Here is a 22,435-nt window from a genome sequence, read left to right as displayed (position 1 = left end):
AAAACGATGTGTAAAATGTATTGAACAAGGCGGTGGACATTTCGAGCAATTATTACGAGCATAAGTACTAGTAGTAATTTTTCTTTACATGTTTCCATAAAATCTATATCATTGAAATTCAGTTTATTCATTTGGGTTATTTGATTTTGTAGATAAATTTATGATTTCCATGTGAAAAATTTCAATATTCAATCATAAGGAGCTTCAAAATAAATCAAATTAAGGTTTGGAATGTGTCGAGTTTTTCGTTGTTATCTTGTTAGCCATTATATTCATATGTTAACACTTTCTCCTTAACCGTATATTTCACAACTGGAACCGTCTCCCTGAATGCGTAGTGCGATCGACCTCGGTAAACGGTTTCAAAAACAGTTATGACAGGTAGAAGTTCTCTCTGTGAGGAACTGTGGTGTTATATCTAATTTTTTTTTCTTTTTTGTATATGATATTTCAGTTTTGTATTTTTCGCTTTCATTTTCGTTTATCCACACAGTTTATGTATGCATGCATGTAATCTATAACTTTCGAGTTTATAGGCTTGTCCTTTACTGGAAACAATTATGTAATAAATAAATATAATCTAAGAAGACTAGCAGCAAGAATAAAAGCTTATATGTCATTCGGAAGCAATCTAAATGGGGTATTTTTTGTTGAAAAGAAAACATATCCATAATTAATAATTTTTCATTGATGAAACCATTGGAAAAATAGGGTTAATTTTGTTCACTTCAGAATCGTGATATTCATCTCATCCCCTTACCAAGCCCGCAATAAGAAATTTTTTCGTACACACGAATTCTCATCATGTAGCACATTTATTGCTGTTTCCAGATATGCGGTCAAATTTAATTAGCCTACGAGATAACTGTAGTGTGATTGATACCATAAGAAAAACTTGGTATATTTCGTGAAATCAAAAAATGTTATATTAAAGAATAACCGATAACATTTCGATGATGTGTTATATGACATTTTTCGTTACAAATCACTTGTATGATCTCATCATGAAGTTTGGCCCTTTTAAAAGTGGACACGCTGTATAAACCAATAATCAATTAGATTTCAACCTTGACAGTCGAAAATTAATTTTTCAACAGTATTCAATTGCAAAGCGCAGTATACAAGAGTTTCCTCTCCACATGCAGTATGTAGAATGTTTAGAACTTGGAGATAATATCAAAGAGTTACTCTTTGATAATATTCAACCTTGAATTTTTCAAATTGTATGGCCAATCACAAACCTTATTTGTATATGAGAATCTGCAGTGATGATGATGATCAGTTCACTGAAGATCATGCGTTTAATACTCCAGAGATCGAATCGTATCATCGTGTGAAACCATAAGAAATACTACCGGGATATTCGAAAGAATACGAAGGTCTACGAGACAGAGAGTTGATGCATATATTTTAGCGAGAGGTAGTCATTTTGAACATTTATAATAGTTTTGCGTTATTGTATCTGAAATAAAATGAAAAGTACTGTTGTCAATTATGCTCATTAATCGAAAGAAATTTCAATTTGTTAAATTAAAATATTACGGAAATTAGTAATTGAAGGAAAATCATAAAGGGTTGTTATGTTCAACCCTTAATAATGAAGTTATGAGATCTAAAAAATTGTGTGAGTATTAATATACCTATACTTAGTGCTTCATATTATGTATAGTTTCATGACTCAGTGTTTTTTAGAACACGTAAAAAAATCAAAAACTATAAACTCGTCATCGCCTTCCAAAGGCTGTATCTTGGATGGGATGTCCATTTCGAAAAAAAATCAAAGGTACTACCCCTGCTTATTTTGATCGAGGAATCATCTCCCTTAGTCCTTCGAATTTGTATAATATTAACTTTCCACAAAATATTTCTCTTGGCATGCCACAGGGCATAAAAATCGGAGAAACACATTTTCAAAGTAAGGAATGGCCTGGACAATACCTATCCAATTAAATGAATTGGTCCAGGAGACCCAACTGGGAATCATGACCTTATAGATTACCAGATCTGAACCTGCTATACATTCTTTGTGGGTAAAATTGAAGGAGGTTTATGAGGAGGATATCCAGACGACGAGAAACCAATTGAATGCATTCAATTGAATGATGAATTTTTGTGATCTATTAAGAAACAATGGCAAAATGGATCGAAAGGCTTTATCTCATCGGAGAATTCAACGTGACAGATGTGTACAAACAAACGGTTCTCATTTCGCAAAACTTTCAAAATAATATTGACGGAATTTGAACGTCAGTAATCAATTTTATCATTTTTGTTTGTGTTATTTCATTTCAGTGTTTCGCATTAATGAATGATTGTACCTATCGAGGAAAGCTATTACGATTATTCTGGTCGTTTTAAAGTTTGTTATGGAATATTTCACATCTCATAACTATTCATTGACGCGATATTTATAGGAATGAATTAGATTTTTCCGTTGTTTATTTCAATTTGAAAAATACATTAGAGGAGGAATTCTGGGCTTGGCATGGACTTCTTGAAAAGTGAAAAAATTATTTTTAATTCGACATACAGGATGATATGATAAAACTGAACACGTTGAATTAGGTGTGATGAGTCTAGCTCTGGAATATTAAAACAATTCATATTTCGCTCTCTAGATCTCAATTTTTGTCAACAGTGTTTCAATAAATTTTGTTGATTTTTGTCTCATTTTTATGATAGTTGGAGTACTTGCACGAATTTCAGGAGCCCCCTTGTAGATTTCAGAAGGAAGCTAAAAATTAATTTTTCATATTTTATTACAATAATTTTATGTATACAGGCCTCTCAAGCTTATGTTATTAATGGATCAAAATTTGAGAAGAATCTGTTGAAAAGGAATTTGCTTCATGAGAATATTGAGATAATACTTCTTTCTCAACAAACTCACACATATATGAATATCTACCGTAACACCTACTTTTTCGCGTCATTTTATACATCGAAATTGTCGGCTCCAGTCCCGTCAAACTGGCAACAGCGCCGGGATCGTGAACGTTGGCCATATTTACCGCTGGAGTATATGTGGGATTGTAAAGTTGGTGCAATGTCTCGGGTTTGGAAAATATTATCGATTATGCTACTTTTTTGAATGAAGGAATTCTTTTCCCCTCTAAGTGTGCCTAAGGAGTTATAATTCTCATTAACGTTATTTCATCATATATACTCGAAGAAAACATTCGGATCATGTGGGTCTCAGGTCGCCTTAGAAACGTATCGGAACTGGAAACGTCTATTGGACAAATATATATATATATATATATATATATATATATATATATATATACAATAGGTAAAATTTTTCTTGTGCTATATTTTATATATTTTAGGTGCAATTTTCTTGGGTTTAGAGCACAATAAAACTTCAGGTATTCAGATTTTATTACTTGTAATCGACATATGTTTCGGCGTATATAAGCCTTTTTCAAGATTATGAAATAGGTTTGGCTGGGACATTTACATCTAAAAATACATTTAAAATCAGTCATAATTCTTCATCACGTGCACATTAACTTACTGTTTTATCTGTAATCTACAGATAAAACAGTAAGGATATTCATTAGGAGTCCGTAATGGACTTAATATGGACCAAATATCATATACACATTACATGGTCTGTATAACGTCCATCACGGACACCTAGTGGATATCCGGTAGGGACATCTTTTGAATGTCCATAAAGGATATTCACTAGGAATAGACGTAATATGGACCAAATAATACATACATGTATATCAATGAACACCAAAATTTAATATTATTTTGCTCTAAACTCCATTTTTCCGGTTTGTAGTATATGAATATCTTATGAATATTATATTATGAATATTGTTATAATGAACGGAGACTAATTACTATTATAAAATAATCTATGTTTGAGTTTTAAGACTTAGTTTTTAGTATATGGTATTTCTGTATTAATCGACCACTATTCCATAAATCAGTTGACACTATAATGAATATGTTCCTACAGTATATCGTTAGTCTCGGTAGCTAGGACGTTTGCGATTTCCCCACATACTCGCGTGTTCGAATCCGGGCCAAGTTTAAAAACTTTCTAGTAAGTATGGATGGAAATGAGCACAACACAGAAAATAACACATCTGCGTCTGAGGGTGAGACATTGGTTTCTAGGAAATTAAAAGGCTAATAGAAAGATAGATAAATTTTTGTACCGTTGAGATAGCTGATGATGGTCCCAACGGGATATCCATTGGACGTCTGCAATAGACGTCCGAAATCGGTTCAAAGTTGTGACATTTGTGCGTCCCTCGGATGTCCATAGAACGTCCATTGTACCAGAAATGGACGTCCCATGGATGTCCGTAATGTCCGAAGAAAACGTCCTATGGATGTCCATAGGACTACTTTGTGCTATTAGGGAAAAAAAAGTTGATTATCGCGTCCCCGAAACAATGGAGAATAAAAAAAATCTGACGACACCAGTATTATCGCTATTTTGTATAATGACTATAAACCGAATTTCGTGTAGTTATCTCAAAAACAAATGAGTAATAAAGAATAAGAGAAAATCTTGATTTTCAGTTAATCCTTAAATAACGCAACTTTTTTGTTTTGTTTTTTCGATATCCATATGATCCCCCTCTAAATAGTTCTAACCCTGTATTTCCAGTTAGTACTCAGCTATTTATCGGTAATATGGTCGAATTCAACAAAATTCTATCTGAAAAGACTGCATAGATTACAAAGTAATAAAAAGACTACACCACCTTCCATATAAATATCCAACCGAAGATTTATATAAAAATTATCGATACTTGAAGCTGGACAAATTGATTGAAAGTTGCGACGACAAACAAATAATTACAAAATGTTTTAGTTAAATCAACCTTCTTCTTATATAAATTTTTAAAAGTACATAACGTCTTTACAGTGTCTAACTAATTACGAAGTAATATTATTTTCGATAAAATTTGGAGTGTGACGAATGTTATTTTTTAGAATTGAAATCTTCTGATGGGTCAAAAGATTGTTTGGGTCCGAAAAAAACTACATGGGCAAGCATTGCCAGTCAACCTGCTAAGCCCCAACTTACTGTACAGAACCAAGCCCTTAAAAAAAAAGGACCTGGAATGCCACCTGGTCCCATAGTCCCCGGAAAGCATAATATGGATATTGGCACTTGGGACACTGGGAAAAGTGCAGCACCACAACTGCCCATCGTAAATCAGGTATTTTAATTAATAGGAAATCTATATTGTTCTGCAGATAGTGGTAGTTACACGCCATATAAAAGTTTAAATACCATTTTCATAGTTCAAGAAGGGTTACAATGCATCGCGACCTACAAGTCTATTGAACTACGCTATCCACAGCTCGCCTTCCAATCCCAGAGTTCTGAATATTCTTATGAACTCCACTATCTAGAAAGGTTTTAAGGATGTTACGTCCTCAATTCTACAATTTTCTTATCCATAGGACCGTTTTCCTCCTCCCCACAGAGTTCACTCGTTTGACATCGACCAGACCGAACGCACCGTGAAACGACTAGGTCAAAACCACTGCGTCTGACATCACCCTAATTTGACTGAGATCCATATACAATCCTTGAAAGATTCCGCCAGAGAGAGATATTTATATAAGTTTCAGTGGGTTTATTCTTGGGATTTCAGCCATTCGAAGGAAAAACTCTTCTTCCTTCTGCTCGAGCTTTTGAAAATTTTATTATCTCTTCATTAGGAGCACTAAAATAAGGCAGTTTACATTCACATGGTGTAAACACTGTGTTAATTAATTTTTGGAAAAGATACGTGAAAGGACACCTACAGGAGTCGAGGTTGTCGAATTCTTTTGCTCATAAGTGCAAAGATGGACAAGAAATTAGACAATTCGAGTTTTGTTTCAAGTTCGCTTAAAGTAATTTCCACAATGTTCGACAAACACTTGCAACATTGGCATGACGTACCATGACAGATGAATGTCATAGGAACATAGATAGACATAAAAAGTACGTATATAAATACAATACAGTACAAATTTTAAAATTTTCTCAAAAAACTTCTTAAATTGCATCCCAGCAATATCACGTTTATTTCAGAATCTCAAATTTTGGTCTATCATATTGATTTCAGGTTATCTAACAAATATCATTTCTTCGTTTACAGCTCACGCGATAGTGGTGGCATCTGGCGGCCTTAGCGGGTACGAGAACGGTCCATCGTTGGTATGTTCTACACAACCGTCTATAGAGATAGCCTGGAACACAACCGGGCAACGCCGCAACCGAACGCAAACCGTCGGGATACATGGGTCGATCGATAGCCCGGGACACCGTATACTGGGCCTGTTCCGATATTGCTGGTTTTACTGGCCCGCAATCGAATAGCAATAGAACTCGAACGACTGGGCCAATAGGCATCGGCTGTATTCGGGTTCGGCTTTTGGAGGGTCCGAGAATTGTTCTAAAACTGCGCAAAACTGTTGCGCCCTAGTATAAAATCCTCTGCGCAGTTCTAGAACCATTCTCGGACTGTCCGAAAGCCGAACCCGAATACAGCTATCGTCTCTGAAATACTGACAATACTGTTCAGGAATATCGGAACAGATGGTATTTCGAATTTTAAACGATAGCGAATTGAATTGATAATTTGTTGAAAGAATAAACAACATCAGACCCTACTTGGTCAATAAATCGAATATCTGAGTTACTTCGGCACTTAAATCTGATAATAAAGTTGAAATTGGAAGATATTTCTGAAATACGTTATTCAATTTATTGTTCAGCAAGAACCGCGAGAAGGTGTAGGGTAATCTCTTGCCATATAGAATAAAAACTGAACTGTAACCCCTTCTCACTATAACTAATCAATTGAATTTTTGAGAAACTCATAATGTTGACAATTTTTTATTCCTTGTTACTAATGGTAACTTGCTATCTGCCGAATGTTTTCTTTTCTTTTCATTTACTCGGCATTATTCCCTATTTTTCACGTAATTATTGAGTAGCAACTTCGCTAAAATGGAGCAAAGTGACTTTAAAATAAACTTTGCATTCGAACCACAATTACAAGTTTCTGCGAAATTAGAATAATAATAGTCCAATTCAGTGCTACGCAAAGTCAGTTCACATAATATTGTTTTCTGATTTGGACTGTGGAAAGTTTAGATAGAATTGATTGATCATTTAAAATATATAATATAATAGAACACATATGGACGAATATGAAATTTACAGAATCAGTAGCAATCGACAAACCGTTTCTTTGTAGATTATCGAAATATTCATTATGTATTTAAGCCCCTTTTTCTGCCCTAATTAATGAAATGCACTCTTGGCACGAGAGTTTTTTCGAAATAGAATGTGCGACATAGCCCGAAACATAAATTTTTACGTCAATGTTCTAGAGGTAATCTGAATATAGGATGAATAAAAAATCTGAAACTGCTTTAATATCAACAATATCTGAACATTTTTCCTCGCACTCAAAATCCCCGGAGTAAAAATTTCCCTTGAGAGAATAAACTTTTTCTGAACGTTTGAAAAATTTTTTATTCCTAATTTTTTTTCTGCGCCTAAAATGTCATCGAAAGAAACATTATAATTACAACCCGAAAGAGATCTGAATAAACGCAATCTTTTTTCCAAATTGTCTGTACTGAATTTTGATGGTAATATATATTTTAATTCTCCATAAATTTTGAAGGAATATTCGATCATTTCTACTAGAACCACTGTTGTTTGTCGAATTGCAGCGTAAGTTTCTCTGGAAAGTTTTCCATTGAATTCTGGAAGTTTATGCCACCTATCCACCCAAATTGTAAATTTCTTCAAAAAATTTAATTTTTCGTAATTTTCCCTACATAACTTTCCGAAAGGGGTTGAAACTTCATTTCTTACTATTTCGACAAACTGAGCAGTGTCCGTCATTGAATTGGACAGATATTGTTGATATTGTTGTTGTAAAGGCAGATATTGTTGAGGGATGGAAAATATTATCTGCTAATTCGATCCCTGGCTAGAGAAGGAATTTTCTAGTCCATACGGGTACGGGTCACCATTCACTGTTGGGTTCAAATTAACCGTGCAGTGCCTAATGTGGCGTAAGGAGAGCCATGGGAGGCTCTCATAAGAGTGAAATAAAATTGTTTCACTCATTTTCAACAGATATGATTGATATTGAAAATCGAGGATCGGGTGGAATCAGACAACTGTTCGAATTGCTATCTCGCAAAAGACTAAAATTTTATTCAAGTTGAAGCATAGACAACTAACAAAACAATGACAAGTGATGGTTTCACATATTATCTCACAGATGGCGTTACATTACAAATCAAATTGATTTTTGATAATATTTCAACAATTACACCCCTCTCGCGTTTGGAGTGTTACTGATTCATCATTCAGAACAAAGATTATAGAGTTAGGAAGATACCGAAGATAGGAAACGCCCTTATATCTCTAGTACTAAAAACTGACTACACTTTAGGAGTGTGTTTCACATACTGAGAAATTAGATGGCGCTGAAAGCGTAATGTCAAACAGTTAAATTACAGTGGTATGCTTTATAATTGAAGAGCGCGAAATTCGAATTCTATTCCTTGTATTGAATTCGAATATCGACTTAGTCGAGATCAGAAAAAAACATCCTGAGCGACAAAACAAAACCATTGCTTTCCTTTGTGATCAGGATATTTTTTTCATGTAAACATTGTTTTGAATCAATTAATATTAATAAAATACTTTGTTAGATTTGCTATATTTTTATTCGAAATTCATAAAGAAATATGACAGAATTGACGATTTTACAGAGTATATTTAAAGGTGAGGTTTTTTTTTTGACAGGTACAACTGGTGAGAATAATTTTATCGAAATTATCACCTTTGAAAACACCTGTATACAAATAATACAGCTTTGAATAAAGGATACAAAAGTACATATTGAACTATTATACAGGATGTTTTCTAATTGAGTGTCAATACTCAACGTACGTAATTTGACCTACCTATTTTGGCAGACATTGATGGTACGCCACAGATTTTTCCTGAAATAAGAGTTATTTTCGAAATTCCCAATCAATTCTTACCAAAGTTGATCACTTGACTTTTTTCAATCCGATTCACGGTTTCCGCTTAAAAAAATAAAAACCGTTTCTCTGCATGATCATAACAATATCCTTAATTCATACATATGACAATATCACCATACAGAGACATACGTAGATTCTATTTTTTTAGATGAAACCCGTGCGTCGGACTAAAAAAATTCAAGAGATCAAATTTGCTCATAGTTGAATACAGTCAGTGTCAGTGGCGTGCCATTGACTGTCTAAATAATACCACCCTGTATCTCAAAAGGTAAGACGTTTAGGACATATGTTCACATGAAGTTTTTTTCTTAAAATGGGCCCAAAAATCACCCTGTATATCAAAGTTGATATTTCCATGCAATAAGTTTTTTTTGAATCAATAGAATTTGTTGAACTTGTACATATTTTAGCAGAAATCTATATGAACAAATATTCAATATACCATATATTTTGCATCGCAAGGAGTTGATAGTTGTTTTCAGTTTTCGGATCTTTCTATCACTTCTGGGGAAAGACTTGGAAGTACGTAGCAGGGTGTGAGAACTTCTTTCAGGTACACTCGAAAGAATATCTGAAAAAGGGGAAGTACTAGTAATCTTATTTCATAACAAACGGTTAAACCAAAAAGAAATCTTTTAGTGGGAACAAGGACAAACACCGAAAAACTCTTAAACTATATTTGGCGACGTTTCGTAGATTTTCATCTACTTCATCAGGCCTGAAAACATTAACCAACGACTACACAACTATACACAACAATAGTATAAAGATTACCTCTATAAATTAGAGTTTATAAAAAGCATTGAACACAAATTAAAAGGTAACGTCAGTCATCAATCATAAAATCCATCACATAAAAGCACATCCCAACCAAACAACGTTGGAAAATTCCAGAATCAAGGGTTACAGAAAATATTAACTCCAAAGAGGCCCAGTCATGAACTATCAGCTACCAACCACGGAACACCAATTCTCTATATTACAACCACAACGATTAACTCATCTCAAATTCGTGTATTTAGTCAGGATGGAATTGTACAATCTGCTTAGGTGTTCAGTATCAGACCTAAAATTCATAGAGTTATTGATATTAATGTGTATCATCTCTAAGATGTTTCTTTTCTTAAAATGTTATCTAATCTTGTCTTTTCACTATTCTTAATGTCTCTAATATCATATTTGTGTTGTTCAATTCTACTCTGTAAATGATGTCTGGTTTGGCCTACATATATCTTATCACAGTCTAGACAAGGAATCCCGTATATCACGCCTGATCTAAGTTCTTTATCAATAGGGTCTTTAATTTTACTATACAATGATATAATGTTATAAAAAACTAAAGTCGGAAACACATTATTAACACGCGACGCGAGCTGACGAAACGTGATGCGCGTTGAGTCGAATCAAATGTATTGCTTTCTATAGACCAGAATCATACTATGAACACCCGACGCGACGCCACGCGCGTACAATACAGGGTCTTTCACGAGGAACCTCACCGCAAGTACCGGTGCCATCGAACACAAAATAGCTCGTCTCAAACAAGAAGTCAACCAACGTCAGAAAAGTTCCCCTGCCTAAGCAAGTGTAGGCTGAGATTGTTTGCCAAGTCTTCTGCACCACCAGAGCATGAGTAACGTTGGTGAACAATGAAGTGACATCCAGTGACACCAAGACATAGCCAACGCTCCTTGAGAATTCAACAAATTCAAAGGAACTATTCATCTGGTGCTGGAATGTGGTCGACACACCACATAACGTCTTATGTATGAATTCTGCAATATTGGATGAAGGTGAATTAATACCACTGACAATCGGTCTGAAGTATAGGCCTTGTTTGTGAGTTTTGCGTAGGCAATATAATCTGGGGGGGACAGAGTTATGTTTTTTCATTTCATTTCAGGACACTAGTTATAAGATCGGTGCCATCAACAATTTACTTTATAGAGCAATTAACTTAAGCAACCCCGTATATCACGACCAAAACATAAATAAAGTAAGGAACATATTACGAAATAATAGTACCCTAAATCTTTTGTCAGCAAGATCTTTTACAAAAAATGAAAAACAATAAAGGCACCACAGCCAAACCTTCCAAATCATATTTCGAGGTTCTGTACATCCCAGAGCTTTCACAAAAGATTAAAAGAACACTTAAAAGAGAAAGTAACGAATTAATTTTTCATAACATGAAAACTGTTGCTTCATTGAATAGTAAAATTAAAGACCCTATTGATAAAGAACTTAGATCAGGCGTGATATACGGGATTCCTTGTCTATCTTCATAAACTTTTTAGGGTTTTCACTCCAATTAACTAGAAAAAATTGTTGCAACAATTTTTTCTAGTTAATTTGCTCCTGACAAATTAGTGCAAGAATTTACGCAGGAGCAAATCGTTGATTTCATTTTTAATTGATTTTGTTTCAGAGATTGGGAGTGAAAACCCTAAAAAGTTTATGAAGAGATGCAAAATCCTCCCAAAATAAATTTCAATCGATATTCCTTGTCTAGACTGATAAGATATATGTAGGCCAAACCAGACATCATTTACAGAGAAGAATTAAACAACACAAATATTATATTAGAGACATTAAGAATAGTGTAAAGACAAGATTAGATAACGAGCAACATTTCAAGAAAAGAAACATCTTGGAGATGATACACATTAATATCAATAACTCTATGAATTTTAGGTCTGATACTGAACACCTAAGCAGATTGTACAATTTCATCCTGACTGAATACACGAATTTGAGATGAGCTAATCTAATAAAATTCTATCCACATCAGAGCACTGAAATTAAAAATCAATCAACATCCGAGTCACATTGTACGAGTTTTAATACTTACGTTTCTATTTTCTTTGGTAAATTTAAAAAACTTATATTTGGAGAATCCCAAACAGCAGTTTCCACAGTTCTTCACCATACAATATTTTCCATACGACATTTTGAGCAAAGTCTTTGATTTTGAAGTTTTCACTAAATAAAATACACAAATAACATTGAAATTAAGTGACTAGAACGAGCGAGGTAAACGAGCGGTACGAAAATCAAAACATAAACAAAACGGCCATGTGCAATTAGCTCCATGAAATGGCAAATGGCCCTTAAATAAATATTTTAACCAGTCTTAGTATTTTAATACACAACTGAACCACCAGGCGGCGCTCAAGCAAGTGTAGACGCTTCGTTTCCCATCTTCCTAACTCTAGAATCTTTGATTCATATCATTCGATCCTAGATCGTTGCGCTCTGGCTCTGCATCCTCTCCAATTTGAACTAGACCAGCCGTTTATTCGATATCGCATCGCTCTGAGAGTTCGATTCTTCTACTGTTCCATTAGACTCCGAGCATATTCGAATGTTACACTGAAACTCCTGTTTCCATTTGAATCTTCCACATCGGTATAGTATTCAAGATACATATAGTATATAGTACTACTATTTGTAAAGATGATGAAATTAATCTTAAATACCTCGTAGTAGCCAAAATAAAAAAAAATTATTATGATTAATTCGTAACAAGATGCTGACTGAGAATATAGTAAAGATGACATGCTTATTATATATACTATATTATCCTGATTCTCCGTAGGTACCGAAGTACCCCTCAGAAGCTCCGTGAGCTTGTGCGAGTTCGGAGAACCAGTTGTGTTTTGTGTAGGCTTTGTTACTGTGTCCTTACGCCACCTTAGGCACAGCACTGTTAATTTGAACCCAACAGTGAATGGTGGCCCATACCCGTATCGACTAGAAAATTTCTTCTCTAGCCCGGGATCGAACTCAGTACCTTGCGGTTGCATTTTATTACGAATTAATCATAATAATTTTTTTTTATTTTGGCTACTACGAGGTATTTGAGATTAATTTCATCATCTTTACAAATAGTAGTACTTATACTATATGTATCTTGAATACTATACCGATGTGGAAGATTCAAATGGAAACAGGAGTTTCAGTGTAACATTCGAATATGCTCGGAGTCTAATGGAACAGTAGAAGAATCGAACTCTCAGAGCGATGCGATATCGAATAAACGGCTGGTCTAGTTCAAATTGGAGAGGATGCAGAGCCAGAGCGCAACGATCTAGGATCGAATGATCTGAATCAAAGATTCTAGAGTTAGGAAGATGGGAAACGAAGCGTCTACACTTGCTTGAGCGCCGCCTGGCGGTTCAGTTGTGTATTAAAATACTAAGACTGGTTAAAATATTTATTTAAGGGCCATTTGCCATTTCATGGAGCTAATTGCACATGGCCGTTTTGTTTATGTTTTGATTTTCGTACCGCTCGTTTACCTCGCTCGTTCTAGTCACTTAATTTCAATGTTATTTGTGTATTTTATTTAGTGAAAACTTCAAAATCGAAGACTTTGCTCAAAATGTCGTATGGAAAATATTGTATGGTGAAGAACTGTGGAAACTGCTGTTTGGGATTCTCCAAATATAAGTTTTTTAAATTTACCAAAGAAAATGGAAACGTAAGTATTAAAACTCGTACAATGTGACTCGGATGTTGATTGATTTTTATTTTCAGTGCTCTGAAGTGGATAGAATTTTATTAGATTAGCTCATCTCAAATTCGTGTATTTAGTCAGGATGAAATTGTACAATCTGCTTAGGTGTTCAGTATCAGACCTAAAATTCATAGAGTTATTGATATTAATGTGTATCATCTCCAAGATGTTTCTTTTCTTGAAATGTTGCTCGTTATCTAATCTTGTCTTTTCACTATTCTTAATGTCTCTAATATAATATTTGTGTTGTTTAATTCTACTCTGTAAATGATGTCTGGTTTGGCCTACATATATCTTATCAGTCTAGACAAAGAATCCCGTATATCACGCCTGATCTAAGTTCTTTATCAATAGGGTCTTTAATTTTACTATTCAATGAAGCAACAGTTTTCATGTTATGAAAAATTAATTCGTTACTTTCTCTTTTAAGTGTTCTTTTAATCTTTTGTGAAAGCTCTGGGATGTACAGAACCTCGAAATATGATTTGGAAGGTTTGGCTGTGGTGCCTTTATTGTTTTTCATTTTTTGTAAAAGATCTTGCTGACAAAAGATTTAGGGTACTATTATTTCGTAATATGTTCCTTACTTTATTTATGTTTTGGTCGTGATATACGGGGTTGCTTAAGTTAATTGCTCTATAAAGTAAATTGTTGATGGCACCGATCTTATAACTAGTGTCCTGAAATGAAATGAAAAAACATAACTCTGTCCCCCCCAGATTATATTGCCTACGCAAAACTCACAAACAAGGCCTATACTTCAGACCGATTGTCAGTGGTATTAATTCACCTTCATCCAATATTGCAGAATTCATACATAAGACGTTATGTGGTGTGTCGACCACATTCCAGCACCAGATGAATAGTTCCTTTGAATTTGTTGAATTCTCAAGGAGCGTTGGCTATGTCTTGGTGTCACTGGATGTCACTTCATTGTTCACCAACGTGAATGCTTTTTATAAACTCTAATTTATAGAGGTAATCTTTATACTATTGTTGTGTATAGTTGTGTAGTCGTTGGTTAATGTTTTCAGGCCTGATGAAGTAGATGAAAATCTACGAAACGTCGCCAAATATAGTTTAAGAGTTTTTCGGTGTTTGTCCTTGTTCCCACTAAAAGATTTCTTTTTGACAAATTCACTTGCTAGATATAAAAATGTAAGTAATGAGGTACTCATAAAGTACAATAATCAGCGTCCGTAGCTTATTTAATTTCGAGAAAACATTATTTGTAGATGCTTCAGTTCAAATCGATAGGAACCTTCATTTGAAATTATTCATAAAAAATGTTCATGTCTCTCCAAATGATTCAAAATGGATTCTTCCCTTTGATCTTATCCTCAGTAGGTGGTCTCAACTTACAAATTCACTTGCTAGATATAAAAATGTAAGTTGAGACCACCTACTGAGGATAAGATCAAAGGGAAGAATCCATTTTGAATCATTTGGAGAGACATGAACATTTTTTATGAATAATTTCAAATGAAGGTTCCTATCGATTTGAACTGAAGCATCTACAAATAATGTTTTCTCGAAATTAAATATGTAAAACTAAATCTCATTTTCTAATTTTTTAACCCATCCAGATACTTCAGTTTTAGTGTAATAGTTGTGAATAAGGTCATCAAAATCTTTAATAATTTCTGAACTCAAAAAGGTTTCTAATTCATTATTTGTCTAATAATAATTTCATTCCTTCTAAGCTGGGGATCGGTCCTGACTTTTGGTGTTGATTTCGAAAGATATTTTGACAAATTTGGAAGAATGTTTGGAAGAGCGTTTGGTTCAAGTTTTGGTTTAAGTTATGTTTACCACACCGCTCTCAAGCGAGGATTTCCAGTCTGAACTAAACATTATCAGACATATGGCGGTCCGTAATGGATACGACGTGGGATGAGTCGATGCTTTGGTAAGAAAAGAAGACATAAAACGCCTGAACAACGAGGCTTCGATCCTCCAACAGCATACGCCCAATACTAAATACATGAGGCTTTCTTACATCGGGCCGTTGTCTACTCGATTGGGAAACGTTTTCCACAACCACGACATCAGAGTGGCCTATAAGTCCCCCAACACCCTGTACAGTCTTCTGGTGCACAACAAGGATAGTGTACCACTGTTGCAACGGAGCGGCGTTTATAAATTAACCTGCGGAGACCCTAATTGTAACGTAGTTTACATCGGCAGAACGGGCAGAACTCTACAACAACGAATAAGCGAACATCTTCGAAGTCAGAGAAGGGACAACTGAGACAAGTCTATCTTTGGCAGGCATTTGAGATTGAACAACCATCCCTTCGATCCGGAAAAGGACGCCAGAATCATCCACCCGTCTGGCTTCGGTTTGAGACAGTCCGTGTTGGAGGAGATAGAGATTTTCTGCCACATCGACGATGTGTCTATGGTCACTCTCAATTCATTGTCCACACACGTTTTCCCCCGCCTCTTTGATGTACTTAAGAGGGAGCCAAATGTAGAGAGGATTGTGACATCGGAAGACTGAAGGAGTTACCCTTTCATCCTTCTGCGGCGCCGCCTCTGTGCTGACTGCGAGTCGATCCCTTCTGTCAATCTGTCAGCTGTCTTGACGGCGGTGTACCTGCGTGCCGTAGCTTTATTGTTTTGTTTTGTTTATGTATTCACTTCTCTTGAAAATCCTTTATTAAATTTTCAAAGTTTTTGACTTGAATTTTAGTTTTGTATCTGTTATATTTTTATATGTTGACAAATATGTATGACGGTCGATTTTTCTGCCCACTTGGAAAGCTATGACAGGACTGCTGCATCGTAAGTTGAACTCATATATTTCCGATATTTTTCCACGAATTTTTTCCCTTCCTTTCGTTGCAGTCGTCTTGTGACTTGGCTCCCGAAGATGGTGATGTGTTAACTCACCGAAACTAGTCGAGCAGGCGTGTTTTTGCAGTCTGATTAAATAAATTAAGTTCTCACCAAAAATAAGGCATATAATTATTCTCTCCTCATAAGTTATGGATTCCTCAATAATAACATTTTAGTGGTTCCACCCGGAAGTAAATATTTCTCATCTCTAATAACATCACTTTCTTCAAAATGTTTCTCGCAAACCGAGCTATAAGCGCTTGAAGTGAAATTTTTCCGTGGGATAGGTTTTTATCCATAGAAGCTTCAGTTTTTCATCTTTTGGAAACTTGAAACAACTTACATAATTTGAGTCTTCAGAAAAAGAATAATTGCTCCTGCAGGAGCACATGTTCGCACCATTTTCCTCAGTAGTTGATCTCGATATCAAATAATCTCACCCAAATTCCGAAAGAAAATTAACCGAGAGCTAGATCCACTTCCCTTCAAACTATATCGCACTTATTTTACGCCGTTTTTTTCACGAAAATTCAACGATTTATCGAACATAAACAACTTTCGAACTAACGGCTGTACTGAATTTGGATCTCGACGTTAGCTGTATTCTGGTTCGGCTTTCGGACAGTCCGAGAATGGTTCTAGAACTGCGCAGAGGATTTAATACTAGGGCGCAACAGTTTTGCGCAGTCCTAGAACAATTCTCGGACTGTCAGAAAGCCGAACCCGAATACAGCCGTTACGCTTCGAATTTATATTTTTACACGCGACGTTGCCGCTGTGGGCGTTGTTCCAGGCTATTCCTTTAGAAGGCTGTGGTTTTGGAATGCGTACAGTTTCTTCTGAAGAGGTTTTCTCTTTCAAACTACCCTGGAAATTTTAGATATTATCAAAATAGAAATTTTTTTTATAAAAGTGTTCACACCTCAAACATACTGTGAGTTTTACTTGAGTTTCGATAGGCTGCTGTGCGTTACAACCTGCTCCTTGTATTATAGTTTTAATCATTTCATGTAGTTCTTTAAATTGTTGTTTAGTTACTCGAAAATACATTCTCATTTGATCATCACTTATTTCTTTAAATAAATTGATTTCCCCATGAGTGCTTCTTTTCCTTGAATGATCACTTTTTCATATTGATTTTTTATGCCTTTTGGACAAACTTTATAAAAACGAAATATTTTCTATTTCCGAATCCAAAAGTAGGTTTACCTGAACGGCTGGATCCATATTTTTGTAAGAAACTAACCAAAAGACACGGAAACAACTGTCTACGTGCAATATGCGCCTATCGCTTCGCTAAGCTCAATATGCGGGGATCGTTCAGGCAGAGCACTCTGTAGCTCCACCGCTGTGCTGAGCTATGCTTTACTGCCCTCAATGTGCGGCTAGCCTTAGATTGTAATGTACTGAACTAAATGCTCGACCCTGATAATTTTTCGGCAATGTTACGTTTTCAGGTCGACACGGTCCGTACTTAACAATAAAAATTTTCCCGAATCACTCAAAACATATTGCCATTAGCATTTCTCAGTCTTCAAATCTGACATCATACTCTGTGGCGGACGTTGAGGGATCAATTTTTGAATCACTTGGCTGATCCTCAGGTTAAGCTTTAACCTAGGGAATGTACCCTCCATAGTTTAACCGTAGGCGAAGGGTTTTCTGGACAACATGTAAAAAATATATAAGCTTTGGAAGTTTATTTCTTTCGCGTTCTTCAATTTCCTTCCTTTTTTCTTCTGAGCTCTGGACTTATGCCTGTATTGGCTCATGATGAAAAACAAAACTTAAACGGGTACGCAGGTATCACCAAGAGCTAAAAAGATTTTTTTCTTGGTAGGAGCAATCTAAAAAAACTCGTTTGCTCATATTGTCATATCTGCAATGTGAGAAAAAAAGAGGTTTGATAATCATGTTTCAATTAAATTACTCGGAATATATAATAGGTATTTCTTGATTACTCGATTGTTCTCAACTTATATATTATAGTCCATTCAAGACTAATGTCCTCACAATTAAATTGCAGTTCAAATGAATCACATTAAGTTACTCAACACAGTAAAGACAGAGTGGCACAGACTATTTCTCGATGCGGATAACTCTAGAGTTCTTGAACAGTAATTTGAACTGCACTATTGAAATTGCATGACGAGAATATGTAATATAATATGTAATACAAAAAAAGGAAAACATCGGATGCGTAAGTGTAATATACCGAAGACTTATACATAAATCACTGATGGCCAAACCCAGGGCGACAAAGCGAATATATAAAAGACAATAAATATAATAAATAAAATCCGACTGGCAGCAGTCATTCATTCTCTGGGACGTATACGTGCTGGTAGTGCAATAATAAAAGTAATTATCTTGAAAGCGATAATAAACTCATAAACCTTAAAAATAAAATGATTATATATTTATTCATTTCTATCGAAAAATTTTCTTTCTTCGTTTTGGCCAGAAAGAGGTAAATAAAATACTATCTTTCTGATATTTTTTATATTTATGAATCCTTCGCATGCCTGAAATTAATTAAATGTTAATTCTTCCATGCTGAAGAAGTCAAGCCGGTCCCCAGAAGGGCCGGGCTCTGGCACACGGCACCCCCTGTAGCGATGTCCCTGTCCCGAGCTCAGTCGATTTAAATCGGGTCTTGAGCCTGATCGCACAATTTCTCAAGAAATTCTAGATAATCTCAATTCTTTCACCGAAACATTCAATAACAATATCCAAGCAACATCAATTTCGATAATCATTATGTACATGAAGGCCTTGATTTTTTCTAGAAATGACGAGAGGGAAACTTAAAAATAAAAACTGAAATGGTTTGCAGCTATAGAAATTAAAACCAAGGTAACAAATAATAACTAAGTAACGTTAAAATAATTATGGATTCAATAGTTTTGATGAATCATCATTTAAGGTCGCATCAAACAATTCTCAGGAATCCAAGTTTATAAAAACTTTACTTTTACAGTAAAAATTTATACAGTAAAACTGTCTGCGCAAAAATTTAAAGCAAACGCTTCAGATTAGTTTTTTGTGGTCATTTCAAATATTGAAACAGATTTTCAAAATTTGGATTTACAGGGTGTTATTTCAAGGATTCAAAAGATTCATAATTTTCTGTTAACCCGGACCTGGAAAGATGAATCACGTTTGCCAAATATGAAGAAAATATACTGGTTGGTTCGTCTGATATGGCCTCAGGAAGAAACGAGCAAAATGCGTTAAACATCCTGTATCTCGGCTACGAAGACAGTAAAAGCCAATAAATGTGGTATCTCCAGAACCACCTCATTGCATGTTAAGCATTTCCGTTTCCCAATGAAACACCCTGTATAAAAAAAAATTATTTGAAAATAGAGTAAATAATTAAACATATGAAGGAGGAAAAATATTCCATGCACTGGATAAAATGGCGCAATCCTATAAAAAAAATTTATGAAAATTCTCATTAACCACGGAGAAATAAAATGAGACATCAAAAATGATAATAATAATAATAATACTTTATTTACCCAACAGGATAATTCCCAATAACAGGGTAACAATAAAAATATACCTAAACCAATAACTAAAAAAATGGCAAATATTCAGCAAAGAACCAATTTGGAACCAAAACAATTCTCAGCACTATTGAAATACATTAACTTTCAGTTTATTAGCACTCTCACAAACCCGATACACCGGAGCCCGCTGGAGTATGTTGGTCCGTGGAGTCGGCAGGCTGAACGCTAGCGGATGCCTGGTCACCACCATTCTCGGTACAAGGATGTTGACTCGGGAGAGCAGGAAAGGGCAGTCTAATCTACCACTGAGGAGCCCCTGCGCAAACCTTGCGCACTGTAGGTTGAAACGCGAAAGTAGAGTTGACATCCTCATCTCGCCCATTATGGCTGATAGATCAGCACCACGCTCTGGGTATCTGCCTGTTTTTCTGAACAAGACGTATTTCAGAAATTTTCTCTGAACTCGTTCAATAGGTGCAAGATGTACAGCATATATTGGAAACCATATCAAATTCGCGTACTCCAATTTACTCACAACAAGCGAGAAGTAAACGCTCCTGAGAGCAGACAGATCATCAAACTCCCTGAAGCTTCTAAACAGAAAACCCAGTGACCTACAAGAAGCGGCACAAGTCTCCTCAACATGTGGAGCAAAGCTCAACTCACTGTCAAATAAGACACCCAGGTCACGGAAGCGGTCTCCAGCAGAAATTAGTTGGTTGCCAACATGATAATCGAAGGTGAGCGACTGCGTTTTTCTTGTATATGTTACGTTGAAGCACTTCTTCAAATTCAATATAAGACCATTCCGCAAACACCAGTCAATGACATGTTCCAGACTCGACTGCAGAAGTAAGAGATCAGAAGCCCGACATATCCTTAGGTAAAGCTTCAAATCATCTGCATACGCCAAGGCATTGCAACCAAGAGAGCACAGGAGATCGTTTATGAAGATAATGAACAACAATGGACCTAAATTAGATCCCTGAGGTACGCCAGACTTGAGCTCATACTCGAAAGATTTGAAGCCATTATAGAATACATAGTTCATTCTTCCCCTCAAATAAGAACTGATAAGTCCCAGAAAAGAAGGAGTGAAACCAAATGATGCAAGTTTTCTCAGTAGTAATTCATGATCTATGGTATCGAAAGCACGTGAAAAGTCAGTATATATCACGTCCACCTGACCACTATCATCCAGAGACTCAGCAATGTACTGTACCACCGTGGCCAAGTTAGTTATCGTTGACCTCCCTCGTATGAAACCATGCTGCCTTGAAGACAAATGTGGCTTAACATGATGGTAAATACTGAGATACAATACCTCTTCATACACTTTGGCAAAATTTGGCAGAATAGAAATAGGTCGGTAGTTTTCTACTAGAGATGAATCACCTTTTTTAAAAATGGGGATAACTCGAGCTCTTTTCCATACATTGGGAAAGTTCGAAGTAAGAAGGCTGATGGTTATTATGACATGGAGAGGCCTGGCAAGCGCCGAGCTACACTTTCGAAGGAGCAATGAGGGAATCTGATCATCTCCAGAAGTCAATTTATCAGGAAATTTATCCATAATCGTCTTAATTTCTTCCTCACTGACAGACGGAATTATAATCGGCGGAAGTTGATCCACTCCGTAAGAATCGCTAGAAGCACCCACAGTCAAATGTCTCACATCAGAAAACTGCACCCCAAACAAATCTACAATTTCACCGGGGTCATCATACAGGCGCCCATTACTGTAAAAAACCCCAGGTAATCTAGTAGCACCTCTCCTTCGGTTCAAATATCTCCAACACGCAGAGGGGTCGGATCTTATTTGCTCCTGTACTTCATCCAGATAGCTGTCATATCCCGAAGATATCTCAGATTTAACTAAGGCTCTTAATCGCCTGAACTCATCTAAATGTTTTCTGTCACCTTCAGTACGCCATTTATGTCTGTAGTAATTTTTTAGGCGGATATTACGTCTTAGGTTTTTTGAGAACCATTCTGGAAAGCTGCGTTGCGCTGATGAACTGGTCCTCTTAGGAACATGTTTATCCAAAATCTCGAACAGGTTGACATAAAAGTAATCCAAGGCTTCATTGACACCTTTTAACTTTCCCATAAATCTCCAATCAAAGGAACTGATTGATGAACACAACGAAGAAAAATCAGCCCTCCTAAAATCATACCGTGTATTCCTATGCAGTGGAAAATTAATCTGGCGCTTGGGAGATTCATGTGTTAGAACTATGTGCAACGCAGGATGATATGCGTCCTCAGAAATGAAAGGGTAGTCAGAACGCATGACTGAAACCCCAACATCATCACTCGCGAGAACTAAGTCCAGCAATCTGCCATCCTTGTTGAAAATATTGCTGAACTGGCTCAGCCTCAAAATATCACAAAAGTTTCCCAGCAGAATTGACTTGGGACAACTATCAGGTCCAGAAAAGTTCGAACAATTGAAGTCGCCAACCAACAAGACGGACTCTCCGACAAATCTAATCTCCAGAAGTGTTAAAAA

At 35.8% G+C, this 22,435-nt stretch overlaps 1 protein-coding gene across 3 annotated transcripts in view; it reads left to right on the top strand.

Moving 5' to 3' along the window:
* LOC123311559 (YTH domain-containing family protein 2) overlaps positions 1 to 22,435 on the top strand; it is a 201,279-nt gene that overhangs the window by 87,969 nt on the left and 90,875 nt on the right. For all 3 annotated transcript variants that reach the window (XM_044895598.1, XM_044895599.1, XM_044895597.1), the window contains one exon: positions 4,963 to 5,192. In XM_044895598.1, coding sequence (XP_044751533.1) covers positions 4,963 to 5,192 — 230 coding nt within the window. The remainder of the gene's footprint in view (positions 1 to 4,962; positions 5,193 to 22,435) is intronic.

The sequence above is a fragment of the Coccinella septempunctata genome, chromosome 4 (assembly GCF_907165205.1).
Source record: "Coccinella septempunctata chromosome 4, icCocSept1.1, whole genome shotgun sequence".
Taxonomy (NCBI): domain Eukaryota; kingdom Metazoa; phylum Arthropoda; class Insecta; order Coleoptera; family Coccinellidae; genus Coccinella; species Coccinella septempunctata.
The sequence above is the reverse complement of the archived record's forward strand: the minus strand, read 5'-3'. Positions and strand labels throughout refer to the sequence as shown.